Source organism: Micrasema longulum, unplaced genomic scaffold (genome assembly GCF_059751315.1).
Source record: "Micrasema longulum isolate JH-2025_06_02 unplaced genomic scaffold, ASM5975131v1 h1tg000319l, whole genome shotgun sequence".
Taxonomy (NCBI): domain Eukaryota; kingdom Metazoa; phylum Arthropoda; class Insecta; order Trichoptera; family Brachycentridae; genus Micrasema; species Micrasema longulum.
In genome coordinates, this window is record NW_028277523.1 from 925,081 (window position 1) to 943,119 (window position 18,039).

An 18,039-nucleotide genomic window follows, 5' to 3' on the forward strand; every position below is an offset into this window, starting at 1 on the left:
TTTTTTTCTATTTCTTCTCATTATATTTATTTTTGCACCACAACAGGCCAGGAGGCCCAATTACAGTAGTGAATTACATCACAGAACACCCAGGCTTGAGAAAAATCACATTTTAATATTTGTGTTCTCACCGGGAATCGAACCCGGAACCTTTCGTGTGTGAGTCAAGCGTCTTGACCACTACACCACGGAGGCCACCACTACATATTACGAGGCAGCTGATGAATTGGCGAGGCTGGGAGCTGGGAGCTGAGACAACCCCTATAGGCCCAGAGCCCCACTGCGAGCCTCGTAATGAACTCTGGTCGTGGACCAGGGCTGGTATTCTGGACGCCTGCGAAAAATCGCTCTGATAGCGTGTATTTAGTACATAAGTACGCATAAAAATGTGTTTCCTACTTGCGCTTTTGCGTTCATCTTCTCTATCCCCTAAAGAGTGATTAATAGGTCTCGGTGTCGTCAGGAGCTTATATGTATATAGCACTGACCCCCATTTTTCCCAATAAGAATATATTATGAATTCTCAGGCCCTTATTTAAAACAATATAGAGATTGTCCTTTTGAAACACAATTTATTTCTATAAAATCACTAAATCAAATTTGACACGCCGGCCGGTTTCGCTTTTGTCAAGTGGAAAATCACAAACTTAGTGGTTTGAATATTATTCAGTCTTGCTCGTTTATAATATATGATACATCTCAATATAGTTTTCAAGTTAGATAAAACTTCTCGATTTATACACAATAATAAATAAATAACAAAGAAGATTTCAATAAAACCAGTGATTTAGTTCAGACATGTTTATTTACAGGAAAAATATACACCATAGTCACAAAGTGAAGGTAATAATAGACTTGTGGATCAAGTGGGCGTACACGAGGTTCGGCGAGGCTTACTACAGTTACAACACAGGGACACGAGCGGCTAGGCTTGTTGTACCTTTACACCACTCTCACACAGTATACAAACAGCGATGCGAATGGGGCTGCTATTCATAGGCAGACTATAAACAAGATTGTATATTAGAACACAGTCACGCAATGCAAGAGCCACTAGTTCAAGCTGCAACGTTCGTGTGTCCTATTACTACGCGACAAGCTTTCCATAATTGCCACTATTCATCTCGAGACTGCAGATAATGGGAATAAGTTACAATAATTAATTTAACGGTGAAAGCTTTTTCAATAAGGTGGCTAGAATGAAATTGTAAAAAAAATATTACAATGGGGCAAGTGCAAGAAAACACATATTTATCTTAAAGTATTAAAAATATGACTAAACCTATCCTAATATGTACTCGAGTATGTGATAAGCCATTTCAATGAATACAGCTGATTATTATCGATAACTGATTAATATTAAGTTTCCCAATATAAAAAGTCTATCAAAGCGGATCTAAATAGTATGCATGAAATAATTTCAATGTATTTTATTAAATATGTAGATGTTTTCTGGGGGAATACAAATCGTGTACAGTAAAAAGGCATTATTTTAATTTAGTTTCTATAGGATCTACAGAGTACACTCCAGCTAAAGAACAGTTGGAAAATAATATGTGACTAATATATTTTAAGAGATAAAATGGAAATGATTGCACCGCAAAGTACAAATCTTTCAGTTATATAAATCTATAAATTACATTATCCACCCATTGAGGCTAAACTCATCACAATCAATAAATAACTTGTTTATACTTTAAAATACTTAAGTAAAAATGTATTACAATGAGCATTTCAATATAAGACGCGGGATCATGGTTTCCCTCGGCCATATTGTCCGGAACTCCAATTAAGGAGACACTTCCTCGATAATTTGGCCAAATAAAATGTCAGCGATTCATGAAATGAAGTTAGCGTCGGAACCAACTGCCACAATGAATACGTTTGATGAAACCTCATCCACATACAATTAAAAATAAAATAAAAAATTAACCAAAAACAAGTTAATTCTAAATGACTTAAAATAATAACATACATACATATATTTATAATTTCCTATAACTTATAACACAGCTGGGAGACGGGGCGTCTTATCTATCCTGTTATGTGTTTCAGAGGCGCAGGAGATCGGTAGCATTATATCGGCAGTCGCTCTTCTTCATAGGTCTACAGAGACGGTATCTCCGGCGCATGAAGCTTTCCTCACAAACAGTCCACCGACATCCTGGCGGGGCGAGTTGCGTGAATAGTGATTATCCGATAAAATAATGTTAAAGAACACAGATAAACAATATTGAGAAGTGTGTCCTAATATGATTGAAACAACGTGACGTGTTTTTACATTTATTTCCGATGGCGGTAAAGTGAGAAAATTTCATTTAGCGGCACTCCCACACCTTTATATTCTGGTCTACACTTCCAGAGATCACGTACGGTAGCACTTTGTGGAAGTCTGGAACCAAACATTACATTTCTGGATAACTAATCTTGGAAATTCAAAACATTCACCTAAATCACACGGTGATTTGGCAGACATAAAATACGTGTGATACTTCAATCGACAAATTCAAAATATCCAGTGACCGGTTTTACATCGCTTTTGAGACATTTTAAAATCTGTTTGGATAATGAACTTCAATTTATATCATAGCATTTGAATTATTTTTATCTGAATAGGATATTTGTGGATTCAAATATCGCTCGACTTTTAATTCGCTAATAACGCTTGAAATTACAATGAACCTTTATCAAAAATGTTCATCAACAAACTTTAAAGTTTTAGAAATAAAATGATAGGCATGTAGGTGCTATAATGTAAGTGTATATACATTATTTGTTAGGCAAACTATCCTAATGCGGATGATCGGTGCCATATCAGACTTAAATTATATAATATTAATATTAATGAGGAAGTTCAGTGGTTTTTTCATATTTTTTATTTGTCAATAGACTATTAACCCTTACACTATAGGGCAATAAATGTCTAACCAGATTGTTGCTGTGTCATAATCCCCTAAAAGGTAAATAAATTTAGGAACTTGCTGTTGCTTTTTACCGTCAGTGGTTTAAAACATTTTCAAAAAATTCAAACTAATTATTACATAATTGATTTGATTTCGCTAGTTACTGTTAAAGAAGTGGAATTATCAATTTAAATCCTCCTCGACAAGTAGTGTACATTGCGCACGCTACTACAACAACAGCCACTGACTTCGGACTCCAGATTCTTATTAACATATTACAACAGAGATGAAGAACATTTAAGAGAAGGTAATATGGAAGTCTAGGCATCTACAGGGCTTATGACCCGTCAATGGCTGGTTTAAGTGGCCACTTTACACACTGTGTAACATTCACCATTCTGCCTATATTTGAACATCCATATTCCTTCAATTCTTTCATCTGTTGATGTTTGTGAAGTTAAAGAGCTGAAACCTTTATTTATGCGGGTGAGATTCATCTAATTGAATTATTTCACCTACATACTAGGCAACGCCTGAAAATATTATTTTTTCAATTTCTATACTTCTTCATGGACCGGGTAATTTAAATGTTCTTCATCTCTGTTATAACATGTTAATATAAACAGCTCCCCAGGGAGTTGAATCCAGTCCTTGTCTACAAAAATTTGGACAAACTCAAAATATTGTTGATAAATTCCTCATTAAAAAAATATATTATTAAGAGTAATACAATTTGAGATAAATCGTATCTAACAGTACGGGATTAAGGAAGGAAGTGGGTTGAACTTAAATAAAGCCTATTTTAAACATAAATGTACATGGAAACAGGGGGAGGGGGAGAGGGAGAGGAATGAAGGAGTTCCATATATTTTGTAATCAACTAATCTGCAATATACACTATGTGTAGGAGTATTAATTTTTATTTTTATGGCTATTTCTCTCTACATTTTTTCTTTAACCATCATAAATATTACTAAAAAATCTGTAAATCTTTTTTTTTTAAATGTTATCATTTTACATTATGTTTTTTGTCGAAAACTGTATTATTTCTACAATAAATAAAGGGGATATACATCTCGTATGGGGAGTAAAAAAAACCTAGGGATATAATTAGTATTGGTGACATAGCTGTATTAGAAAGGGCAAAAAAGCATAAATTTAATTAAATAGTAAATACGTAAACCTTTATACAGAGTGTTCATTAAACCCTGTCACATCCGAAACCACGATGATCAGTATGAGCAAGAAGACATTTCAAAAAAAATTGAATGGTGTTGCATAATAAATTGTATGCTTTTGCCAATGTCATGTTGAATTATTTTATAAACTGTTTCGCAGTACGCAACCGGGCCCAACCGTCAGCATATTGGCACATTAAAATAATTATTTGGAACGAATACAATTTAAAATAATAAAATCTCAAAAAAAGCAAATGGTTGCTTACTTCTGCAGGGAATAAACGAGGGGGAGGGGGGGAGTCTGATACACTGACAACCGAGCTCCCCTCACTTCTCCCCTGCAGAAGTAAGCAACCATTTGTTTTTTTAAATATTTTATATAAAAAAAATTCTTTGTTCAAAATATTTTTTTTAATATGCTAATATGTCTTCTTGTCCATACTGATCATCGTGGTTTCGGATGTGACAGGGTTTAAGAACACCCTGTATAGGTTAATGTATCAAACTTTTAATAAATAATATTACATTAATTTGAAAGATAATATTAACACCGGGGAACAATTGAATCATGTCCACGTAGAAGGGTACATGAATAATTCAACAAAAACTTTTAGGCAAAGCTCTATTAAGTCAATTTGATTGTTTTATTTTAAAAATAAAACAATCAAATTGACTTAAAAGGAATTAATCATGAACCTTTCTACGTGGACATGTAATATTATTTATTTGGTACAAAGGTACAAATGGGCACAGTTAAATGATAATTTTGAACATAATTTCCCGACTTTTGTTTGGTAAAATAATTTTACTACTTGTGCGAACACTTACAGAAAACTATAATATACAGACTTTGTAGGACTAAAATTACTCTCTAAATTTGTTGCAACAGATCGGGAAAACATTTTTGAAAGGGAAATATGGAAGTCTTGGCATTTACAGGGCTTATGACGTGTCATCGGCTGGTTTAAGTGGCAACTTTACACACTGTGTAACATTCACCATTCTGCCCATGTTTAAACTGGCCGCTTAAACCGGGAGGAAATCCAGCCTTTCTACAAACATTCGGACATACTCAAAAAAGAGCATATTTAGTAAATTTTTCCTTTGCACGCACATTTTGTATGACTTTTGGGGCAAAAAAAGGGTATCTTGTAGCTTAAGTGATGAGCGAAAACTGAGATTGCCATTTTTGGATTTAGATGCCGAGAGTTAGTAAAAAAAAACAAGTGTCAGTCGATGAAATTTGTGCTTCCCGGTGTAATAATAGCAATATACTGACCAATACTGGTGATGAAGTGCTGGTGAGCATAGAGCGTCTTGAGGCAGCGTTTGTTCTTAATGTCCCACACGCGAATGGTCTTGTCGTCGGAGGCACTGAGCAAGTAGCGCCCGCCCGGGTGGAAACTCAGCCCGCGCACCCAGTTGTCGTGCCCCGCCAGAGCCATGAGACACATGCCCGTCCCCACGTCCCACACCTGACACCGTTCACATTTCATTAGGTAATATTTTCATGTAAGTTTTGCAATAGAATTATATGTGCATTCATAGACGCACCATTACTGCATAATATTTTATACAGATGTCATGTTTCTTTTTTTATATTTTATTTTTACTAAATTCTTTAGTTTTACTTATTCTATTATTTTTCATACCGAGTACTACATTATAAATTGTTCACTGCTGTGATAATTTCTGCAAAACATTTTTCTGTAAAGGGTTCTTTGAACCGTTGATAAATAAATAGATATATTTTTTCCACACTAAGATTTTTAACTTATTAATTTACAAAATTTTTATTCCCTATTTTTAATTTGGCATATCACTAATGATGCGGATATTTTGTCAATGTACCCAAACACTTGTATACACACAATTCAGGTACAAAACAACAATAATAAAATATTTTAAGTGACAATTTAAACAGTTATATTCTCACTATCCCTAAACTTGTAGTTTTGATATTTATTTATTTAATAAATGCCTAGAGGACTCTTAGAATATGCAGTTAAAAGTACATAAAGCATTATAGAAAATAACAAAACAAAATCAGATGTCTGACTAATGAATGAATCGAGATGTTTGAAATTATTTATTAATTCCTTTCTTTTATACAAAAACTTACATTTTCTTTTTCTATGCAAGCACCTCACTGAACACAACCAGTATCGAGGCTGAAGGGGGTTAGGTTGTTTTATTATAAAAAGTTTGGATAATTGAATTCGTAAAACAAACATTTAAGGGCGTCACATACCCTTATGGTCTTGTCGCGTGATCCACTGGCTAGGAAGGGCCCAAGATGGGCCCCCTTCCTGTTGTCGTGGCCCGCAGCCTCATTGATTGGGCCTGCCGCACTCTCGGGAGCCCACGCCACACACTCCACCACGTGATCGTGATCTCGTAACTCCACCTGAAAAACAAAGAATGTATGAAAAAATGTATTCAATGCCAAAGTCTCAAAAAAATATTCGCAAATTTGGCATAGCCTATGCCATGCCAAATTTCTATATGGGTATTTTAGTTAGATCGGTGAAATGGTAGGTGGTCAAATTTTGGTCCCGTTACACAGTTTTTGTGTGTGCTCTGTTTAAAATTGACTTTTGGTTTTTATTTGTTTTCCAACACTAAATAATTTTTTTTCAAGGACGAAAGTCTCCTGGGAAGGTTAAACTTTGCCAACTTCGTGGTAAAAAGAGGACGACTGCACTGCCGACAGTTGCAGATAGCGAGCAAATCGCTGAAGCACCTTCCATTAAGAAGGTTAGTCCCAACGACCGAGGAGTGCTTGCAGGAGGTAGAATGGTGGACAGAAAACTTGAACTCGTCAAACACCACTCACAAGGAAGTTTTATTGATAAATAATGTTATCGAAATCATTAAGTATGAATCTATGCGTAACAGGATAAAACTTGTTATGGAGAATAAGGGCCATGTTACAAAATATTAAACTTGAACGGCACGATCCTGTGGGCATGTTTTCCAAAAATGTAGGCTTTAAGAATTGTTTCCTATTTATTGATTGCTGACGGGATCAAACAAGGTAATTCCGCCAGTTGCAAAGGGAAAATAATATTGGTAGAAACCTTGCAATCCTTGGAATCTGTCTGCCATACTCGGACAGTCTGATCGTTGGAGCACGAGGCGAGTAGGGAACCATCGCTGGAGATGCGGACCATGCGAACCCACTCTCTGTGGCCACTGTAGGTCTTCACACAATATCTGAAATTAAAATCATTTATGATACATTCATTACGTGGAAATTATTTCTATATCTAAGACATAAAAATTCTTAAAAATGCATTTCTGTAATTAAATTGTAGCCAGAATGTTGACGAACAAATACAGTCGAACTTGGTTACTACGAGAAAGGTGGGATCGACTGAATTTGCTTGTTATAAGCATTACTCTTATACCAGAGAAAAGTTTTTTTTAATCCAATCGCCATTGCATACTTAGTAAAAAAAAAAATTTACGTATAGATAATTAAAAAATTACAATAAATGGTTACCTACAAACTTTTTAAATTTAAAATGAAGATAAATAAACAATGTTTTTTTTCCACACTATTTACACTGTGGATAAAAATTTTTTTCATACACCTCAAGATTTTTTGCATCATATTCCATTTTAAAAATAATTGTCACTTTTTCACAAACTGAGAGACACTTCCTCTCGTTAGTAGACATGTTTATAATTCTTGGGTTAGTTTTTAACTGATCTGACATCACCCACTAGTATTGTTTATTACGCATGACCATAAAACATTTAAAAAAAACTGAAAAGCATTTTAAAACCCCTCCCCCCCCGAAATAAAGATGTCATTCATAAACTACAAAAGAAGTTGTAAATTGCAATGTGGTGCCGAGCCGGTACTTACTGGGTTCCACGAAGCTTGGATTTTTTATACGCAATTTCAACCACGTGTGTGATATTTTTTCAATGTTGTAGGCAAAAACACCAATTAAGTAATTAGACACTTACATAGTGTCATAAACGTTATTATCTAAGTTAGCCGCCCGTTTAGATTTTATTACTCAGGTTCTTATTTTTTTAAAATATGTTTGTAAACGAAATAAGAGTTTTTGCTCAACTATGAAATAGTGAATGAATGTTTGGAGTAAACCATAAACTAAAATGTCGATGAATGTTTCCTCGTTACATCCGAGATCTCACTATTTCCATGATCGTTATAACCAAGTTCTACTGTATAAATTGTTTTTTTAAATACAACTACTCTACAATTAATGATAATTATCAGCGCCCTTGAAGTGATCACTCACGAAGATGGCACTACAGAAATTGCAAAAATGTATTGTTATATGATTCATAATAATAAAATACAAAACCTTAATAATCATCCGAAAATCCTCCCTAGAACAGGTTATCTTAGTGCTGGGGACTCTTAAATCTATTTTGTAATTTTTTTTCCATACAGCACAGTAAAAATAGTTTTAAAAATTAAAAATGCCATAAAGCGTATTTTTTAAACAAATAGAATTATAGAGGTTAGTTAGGATATACATTAAAGCGTTATTTTATTACATAAAGTAATTGAAATCAGAAAGTACAGATTCCTAAAACTATGTATTCCTAAAAACATTATAATTTATGAATTTTACTGCTGCCATAGGCAGAAAGCGGGTTTTGGAAATAGACAACTTATATATCCTTAGAACACTAACTTCTCTTCATTTTTAAAATTCATTTGCTGGATTCTCTTCCCGTCTCTTTCCAAACTCATTATTATTTTTTTTATTTTTTTATTTGAAATTTATTAATAATACTTACGGATTATTACATTCATTTTACAAAAATCATATTTCATTTTTTATTTATACTCAGGTCATAAGCCCTGTGTATGCCTCTATATTCCCTTCTCTAAAAAGTTCTTCATCTCTGCTGTAATAAGTTTGTACTTAACTTTTTTTTTTTTTTTAAAACATGTAGGAGTTCAAAAGTTAGACTGAATGGCAAATGTAGCATAATGTTTAAACCAGTCAATGATAGGTCAAAATGGTCTGTAAATGGCTAGACTTAAATACTCCCTTCCCTGAGAATTTCTTCACAGATTTATATTGACTTTAGAATCTCACCCTGTGGTGACATCCCACGCCTTGATGGTCTTATCTCGACTGCCGGAGAACACGAGGTCACCGCTGGGGGCAAAGGCCACAGAAGAAACATTGTGGTCGTGGCCGTGCATGGTCTTGATGCACTCAAACGACTGCTGGAAGTCCCACAGCTTGATGGACATGTCCGCACTGCACGAGACTAGAAAATATATGCAATACATACATTTCATTTATAGAAGGCACTATAAAAAAAGCTGCTCGGTTGATAATAACTAAAGAAGACCAAAAATTTAATAATGTTAGTACTAAGACCATCAATTCCCAAACTATTCGTATTCTTTAAAGAATATATTGTATCTAGTACTTCATTCATGCTTGCTGGTGAAAATTTATTCAAGAGATTGGTTGAAGCTATTGTCAAGTTATCAACCTTGAGTGCAAGATCGCTTTCCGTAGTTTTAGAATGTTTTAAAATATTATTCGCTGGTCCTGTCCCAACGGAGGAAAAATAATCGTTGAAAGTGGTTAGCGTTTTTTTTGGGATTGTTAATGACATCAGCCATTTTTCCATCAACGACAATATTTTGTATTGGCTGGCAATGTTTTTGAGTATGAGAAATTTCCTTGATGATATTCCAAATTTTCCTGCTATCCTTTCCTGCTTCCATTAAATATGTATAGTATGAACCAATTAAAGATTTTCGCAAATATAAAATAAATTAATAATAAAATATAAAATAAATAAATAATAATAAATAATGTATGACTGATATTTCCGTACCCATCCCTGATTACTACAACTAAATAACTTCAAAATGAGAATTTTTGAGTTAACCACTAAAACACTTCTTGGCATTATCCTCCATGAATGGCTACAAATAATAGACAAATGGCGCATCGATTGCAAACATGATAATATTGTGATTCCAATGCACCACTTGTCTATTTGTAACGTTCTTGGAGGAGGATACAAATAAGTTAACTCTAAAATTCTGGTTGCGAAGTTACCTAATTGCAGTAATACGATATAATACAAGTGTAATTCATTTTTAAAGTAATTCACAGAACTGAAGTCGATAAAATATTTTGGAGATCCTGAAATTGGTTAAATTTTGGAGCTTTTAATTTTACGAAATGTCTTCTCAGTTGCATATTTTGATTAAGATTAAATTAGGTTGAAATTTATCAACTTCATAGTCATACTGCCCATGGAGAATTTTATTAACTTTAATAATATCGCATCTTGCTCTTAATTGTTCCAGGATAAAAACAATTTATTCCAGTAATCTAGAAATTGCACACAATATTTGAATGTATGTAGTTAGTTAATAATTATACCTAGTAATTTGCCATGCTGATCAAATGCTATATCTTGAATGGGATCTGTGTGTCCCTTTAGTGTCCTTTCATATTCGCCAGTCTCAAAGTCCCAAACTTTTATGGTCGCATCTTCACTAGCCGAGACCATCATGCTGAATACCGGGTGAAATATCACCTGCAAAAAGCGTAACAAAGAATTACTATTTCAAATATCTTGGTGATTACATAGACCAAAACATAAAATGGAAAGACCATCTTAGTGAACTAGTTAAACGTACTAGAAAATGATGCATATTTATTAGATTAAGGAATATTTTGAAATCAATAATTTTAAAATAGCTTATTACTCAATTGTACAATCTTTGTTACAATATGGTATTGTAGGATGGGGTGGTGCATATGCCAAAATATTAAACCCTCTTAAAATAGTACAAAGATTAATTATTAAAGTAATTTTAAAGAAACCCTCAACATTCAATTCGAAAAGTCTATTTAAAATATTTAAGGTTCATACAGTAGACACTCTTCATAAAAAAATTCCATTACACAAATTTATAAAGAAGAAAAAATAAAAGAATTTAAGATGAATAAGTCACTCAGATACCAAAATAATATTAAAATTCCTAAACTCCACAGAAGTCATGGTCGAAAAAGCTTTGTTTTCAAAGATGTAAAAAATTACAATAATCTCCCTAATGAACCAGAAACGATTAATATATCAATAAATAAATTTAAAGTAAATCTAACGAAATTTTTTGAACACATGTAAAAACTCCATTAAATTTTAATTAGTATGAATGTATTATTATTTTATGGTTTTTCTTTATATATCCAATGTTTTTTTTTCTCATGTACTCGTATATTCAAAATTATATAAACTCTTATAAATAAACAACTACAACAGTGTAAGTCACTCTCCGAGCACAAGAGTTAGTCTCTTTTTTTGGGAATTACAGTGATAACATTTACTAGATGTATAAAAATAGATCTGTGTAGAATTTTTTAAAAACATGTACTTTTCATGAAATTTATTAATAAATGAAAAATAAAAAAAATAAAACAATAAGAGACTTGCTAAGTTTATTGAGATATTGAAAACAGAATTTATTTTCAATTGATTCTAGGAATCGAAATGTAAAAGAGATATTTCAGAAAGTGCCCTTGAGAGAAAAATTTGGAAATAACTTGATAATAAAGTAAAATAGAACCACCTGTGCAGTGCTTTAATAAAGTAAACTGTAAGAAAAGCAAGGCTTGAATACATGTTAGCCAAATTACAAATCTTTGCCAATTTACGTAGCGGCTAAACGTGGCTAGCCAATTTGTAAAATGCCAAGTGTTGACAATATAGCTTATCGTCAATTGCCCCTTTTACAATGCTGAGCCGTTGCGTGATTTAGCTAGCCAGCGTGTATTCCAGCTAAAATAAGAATCCGGCTGCGACATACAGACTAGAGGTGTGTAGTTTGCGAACGACCCGGTCGTACTGACAAGGTCGGAAACATGGAACTAGAGATACGTTTCTCACATCTCGGTCAGTTGGTTCGCAAATAAAAAGAGCGCCTAACTAAACGTGTCTTCGTGTCATTCGTAGCTTCATGTTTTTTGGATCTCTATTTCATTTAATTAATTCATCGACCGAGATTATGTCCTTATTTCTGTGGTTGGTAGGTAAATTAGGTATCTACATATACGCTCTGTATCTGTACACGGATGGACAAGGGTGCGGGATTATGGTGTGGGGTGGGTGCAGACGGGTTGGGGAGATTTCATGCGTATATGTGTATGTACCTCTTCCTTGGGAGATTATGATACGAACAGATAGGTATTATGGATAAAGATTGTTGAATTTTTCGAGCGAAGAATTTTTTTATTTTTATTATTTGCTTCTGCGTGATTTAGTTTTAGTTTTTCTCAAACAATTTAATTTATTTCTGTGATGATTTTTCCGAAGGGTAACTGTTTTAAAACAGCAGTTAATTTTTTTTTACGACCTCTAATTCATATTTAATAAGTCTTTCATATAAAAAATAAGTCTTTCATAGTCTAGTTGTACCTTTTGTAGATACCTTTAAATGCAAAACATTGCTTGATTTAAAAAAAAATGTTACATCTATTTAAATATATCCATTGTATTTATATAATGCAAAAAATTGTAAAAATACTACAACTAAAAAAAATAAACAAAAATAAAAGAAAACAATAAAGCAGATGTTTTGAATATTGATTATAAAAATGTTCCAGTTTATTGATAGAGGTCTGTTAATTATTTTATTTTTATTTTGAATTTCGAAATAGGGCACACATAAACATATTCTTATGTGTGCTCAAAAAATAACAATGTGCATATATTTCATTTATAAGTTATTTAACACATATTTCTTAAGCTAGAGTTTCCTAGGATAGTGGTGCCCGTATTTTAACGGCCGTAGTGATCGGAGATGCGGTGGACAGCCGATGTAATGGTGACTAGAAAGTGGTTTCCTAGGAAAATGGTGTTGATAACACTGTTAAAAAATAAAACTACTCTCTAGTCACCGTTACGACGGCTGTCCACCGCATCGCCGTTCACTACGGCCGTTAATATACGGCCACTGCTGTCCTAGGAAACCATAACTTTAACCTTCTGTTTGAATTTTGATATTTTTTTACTGTCTTATATAAAATACAATTTTGTGATTTTGTGACCTTTTTTCTAAGTAGGAGTCTGATTTTATGTTATCCAGCATCTTAGTTATCCAACGCCCTTTTGTCTTATGATCATGGCTGCTCTATTAGAGTTAGAAAGGCAATTTACCTTCGTAATAGGTGCCCTGTGCCCCATCAAGCAGAACTTCTCGGGAGGGCGGGGGATCCATTCAGCCGGCGTCCTTTTAGCCCGCGTCGGTGCCCCCTCTATATATTCCTTCTGTGCCTCAGATAACTTTGACTCTAATTCCATCACCTAAAAATAATTGTAAGCATTTATCCAAATAGAAATATAATAACCGCATTTGACATCTTCACCATTCTCTTTCCGCTCCACTGCATTGGTACACCAATTACAGCGTATCTTGATCATTTTTGTTATAAGAAGAATTTAAAGTCTATGAAATATTCTATAGTAAAAACACCCCTTTAATAAATATTTCATATCAACCAAGTCGGGAATCGAAGCCGAGATATCCTGCAAGGCAGGCAAATGCGCTGATCATTACACCATGAGGCCGACGAACCGCATTTTAACTAAAAAATAAGTCTTATAAAGCTCTTTTGACTTTCAGCAGTTCTCAGAAGAGATTTTTTTTACACAACCAGGTAATTATTTAAGAGGATTTATTTATAATAGTACCAGGACAATTTTACGGCAATGGTATGGTATGATCATTTTATGGCAGTACTATGATGATTTTGTAAGAGTACAAGAATTATTTTATGGTAGTACATGATAATTGTTTAAGAGTACTAGAATAATGTTATGGCAGTACATGATGATTGTTTAAGAGTACTAGAATGATGTTATGGCAGTACATGATGATTGTTTAAAAGTACTAGAATGATGTTATGGCAGAACTATGATCATTTTATGGTAGTACTCGAATGATGTTATGGCAGTACACAATGATTGTTTAAGAGTACTAGAATGATGTTATGGCAGTACATGATGATTGTTTAAAAGTACTAGAATAATGTTATGGCAGTACATGATGATTGTTTAAGAGTACTAGAATAATGTTATGGCAGTACATAATGATTGTTTAAGAGTACTAGAATGATGTTATGGCAGTACATGATGATTGTTTAAAAGTACTAGAATGATGTTATGGCAGAACTATGATCATTTTATGGGAGTACTCGAATGATGTTATGGCAGTACATAATGATTGTTCAAGAGTATTAGAATGATGTTATGGCAGTACATGATGATTGTTTAAAAGTACTAGAATAATGTTATGGCAGTACATGATGATTGTTTAAGAGTACTAGAATAATGTTATGGCAGTACATAATGATTGTTTAAGAGTACTAGAATGATGTTATGGCAGTACATGATGATTGTTTAAAAGTACTAGAATGATGTTATGGCAGAACTATGATCATTTTATGGGAGTACTCGAATGATGTTGTGGCAGTACATAATGATTGTTTAAGAGTACTAGAATGATGTTATGGCAGTACATGATGATTGTTTAAAAGTACTAGAATGATGTTATGGCAGAACTATGATCATTTTATGGGAGTACTCGAATGATGTTATGGCAGTACACAATGATTGTTTAAGAGTACTAGAATGATGTTATGGCAGTACATGATGATTGTTTAAAAGTACTAGAATAATGTTATGGCAGTACATGATAATTGTTTGAGAGTACTAGAATAATGTTATGGCAGTACATAATGATTGTTTAAGAGTACTAGAATGATGTTATGGCAGTACATGATGATTGTTTAAAAGTACTAGAATGATGTTATGGCAGAACTATGATCATTTTATGGGAGTACTCGAATGATGTTATGGCAGTACATAATGATTGTTTAAGAGTATTAGAATGATGTTATGGCAGTACATGATGATTGTTTAAAAGTACTAGAATAATGTTATGGCAGTACATGATGATTGTTTAAAAGTACTAGAATAATGTTATGGCAGTGCATAATGATTGTTTAAGAGTACTAGAATGATGTTATGGCAGTACATGATGATTGTTTAAAAGTACTAGAATAATGTTATGGCAGTACATAATGATTGTTTAAGAGTACTAGAATGATGTTATGGCAGTACATGATGATTGTTTAAAAGTACTAGAATGATGTTATGGCAGAACTATGATCATTTTATGGGAGTACTCGAATGATGTTATGGCAGTACATAATGATTGTTTAAGAGTATTAGAATGATGTTATGGCAGTACATGATGATTGTTTAAAAGTACTAGAATAATGTTATGGCAGTACATGATGATTGTTTAAGAGTACTAGAATAATGTTATGGCAGTGCATAATGATTGTTTAAGAGTACTAGAATGATGTTATGGCAGTACATGATGATTGTTTAAAAGTACTAGAATGATGTTATGGCAGAACTATGATCATTTTATGGGAGTACTCGAATGATGTTGTGGCAGTACATGATGATTGTTTAAGAGGACTAGAATGATGTTATGGCAGTACATGATGATTGTTTAAGAGTACTAGAATAATTTTATGGCAGAACTATGATCATTTTATGGGAGTACTAGAATGATTTTACGTAAGAACTAGGATAAATTTATGGCAATATTGAGTAATATTACACCAGTACTAGGAGATGGGATGTTTTAATGGTAAAATCAGGATGGTTATTCCACCTTCTTCTGTAGCCTTATAACGGACGTCCACTTCTTCTCCAGCAGTCCCCCGAACTTGCGGTCCATCTCCCCGTGCATGTCAGCCTCCTTTTTGAAGGCCTCCAGGGCATCATTGTACCCGTTGCTGCTCAGGTAGTCGGCGATGGCCTTGTTCCTGGAGACAAAGGGACATTATTCGTACATTGGCGATTAGAAAACTTGAAAAAAAAATGGTTTAAAAATTTTATAAAGCAGATTTAACCTAGTCAAAATTAAAATACATTATGGAGAACGCCAATAGTTTGAGTACGTCTAATTGATTGTAGACAAAGACTGGATTCCACCCATAGGGAGTTCTCAAAATTTACATAATATATATATTACAACAGAGATGGAGCTCATTTTTTTAAAAGGGAATATGGAAGTTTAGACATTTACAGGGCTCATAACATGTCATTAGCTGGTTTACACTTTACATCTTGTGTAACATTCACCATTCTGCCTATGTTTAAATATCCATATTTCTTACATTTTTTAATCTATTGATTTCTGTGTAGTTAAACTTATCTACAATCAATGAGGAACTTCAGCCCTACGGGAAATTGAATAAAAAAAATGTTTTATTGCGCGCGGTAAAAATTAGAGCACTAAATTGTAGTTTCTTGAAAATGTACAAAAAAAAAATATTTTAATAAAAACGCACTACTTTGATCGACGTCACTGGTTCATATGAACCAACCAATGATATAAAAGCTGTGAAGGATTTCCGAACGTAAACGAACCAATCGGAACAACTAACAGAGAACAACCTCTGACGTCACACACGGAGTTATTTCAGAAACACAAAACTTTGAAACATCATAGCGCTGATAATACGATATTTAAAAAAAACATTTTTGGCTTAGTTTAATAGTCTATTAACAAATAAAATAATTTTTAAAAAGACACTGAACTTCCTCATTGAATACATATAGGGTTTTTCTACCGACATTTTCTGGTGAAAATTATGAATTAAAGTGGAATAAAACTAAATACAGAATTTTTATTTTATAATTTGATAAATTTAAAAAATAGTTGAGCAATAATCTATATAAAATTTTCATGTAGATTTTTGTCACTATGCATTTGATAAACATGTAGTTTTAAAAATCATTTTCATTTATATTAGGGATGTAACGATACATAATTTTGCCGATGCGATACCGATACCGATCATAAGAGTAAATAATCGGCGATACCGATTTCGGTGGCTTAGTAGAAATAGAAAAAAAAAACAAATAAATAATGAATAATTGTCTTTATTCTGCATAAAAGTTACCTATATTTATTAGAGGCTGAACCTTGAGAAGGTTATAAACCAAAATATTAAATTAAAGTTCTAAGAAAATATTTATTTGTATGGAATAAAATAATATTATCAAGCAATCAAAGCGCTAATTAAGAAAGTAATTATCATTCAATTACACAAAGTGGTAAATTAAACCGATACACAAGACAAAGTCACTAATAAAAGTTAGGTTTTGGTAGACTTTTGTTAAGAAAACAAAGTTTGTTCAAATTATTAGCAGACAATCTGTTAAGCTAGGGTTTCCTAGGACAGCGGTGCGCGTATTTTAACGGCCGTAGTGAACGGTGATGCGGTGGATAACCGTCGTAACGGTGACTAGAGTGTGGTTTCCTAGGAAAACGGTGTTATCAACACCATTTAACACCGTTTCCCTAGGAAACCACTCTCTAGTCGACGTTACGACGGCTGTCTACCGCATCACCGTTCACTACGGCCGTTAAAATACGGGCACCGCTGTTCTAGGAAACCCTAGCTTTAGGCAAATAATTTTGTATGAGACCTGCAGTTGAAAACAGACGCTCTGAGGCAACTGAGCTCAGTTGATAAGACAAGTATTATAGCCTTTCAAACTCTTAACCCTTACGCTGCTATGCAGTTTTTCAAGAATCTAATCAGAAATCCTCTTATTTATACATTTCAAAAATATTTTATCGAATACGTTGTTTTCCAAACACACTACTGTTTTATCAATTAATAGCAATTCCAAGAAAAATCTTCCATTCCATAAATATCTAATTCAAAACCAATGGAGTGAGCAAGATAGAAAATTCGTGCCGCAAATAGACAATTTTCGTACAGCGGTTGTAAACCCTTTCTAAATTGAAAATAAAAACAAACAAAACTGATCTCGTACTGCAATCTCAAGGCGCATTGTTATTATTGAAACGAAATAATTATGATAGTTTTTTTATTGAT

The 18,039-nt window shown here is 33.3% G+C and overlaps 1 protein-coding gene across 1 annotated transcript in view; it reads right to left on the minus strand.

Annotated features, from left to right (window-relative positions):
* Positions 1–786: 786 nt before the first annotated feature.
* The window catches only part of Lis-1 (LisH and WD40 domain-containing Lis-1), a 90,387-nt gene continuing 73,134 nt past the window's right edge, over positions 787–18,039 (minus strand). The window contains exons 3-10 of the mRNA XM_088224913.1: positions 15,798–15,951; positions 13,268–13,414; positions 10,489–10,645; positions 9,172–9,349; positions 7,162–7,297; positions 6,333–6,488; positions 5,361–5,556; positions 787–2,392 (exon numbers count right to left, since the gene is read on the minus strand). Coding sequence (XP_088081039.1) covers positions 2,319–2,392; positions 5,361–5,556; positions 6,333–6,488; positions 7,162–7,297; positions 9,172–9,349; positions 10,489–10,645; positions 13,268–13,414; positions 15,798–15,951 — 1,198 coding nt within the window. The 3' untranslated portion in view covers positions 787–2,318. The remainder of the gene's footprint in view (positions 2,393–5,360; positions 5,557–6,332; positions 6,489–7,161; positions 7,298–9,171; positions 9,350–10,488; positions 10,646–13,267; positions 13,415–15,797; positions 15,952–18,039) is intronic.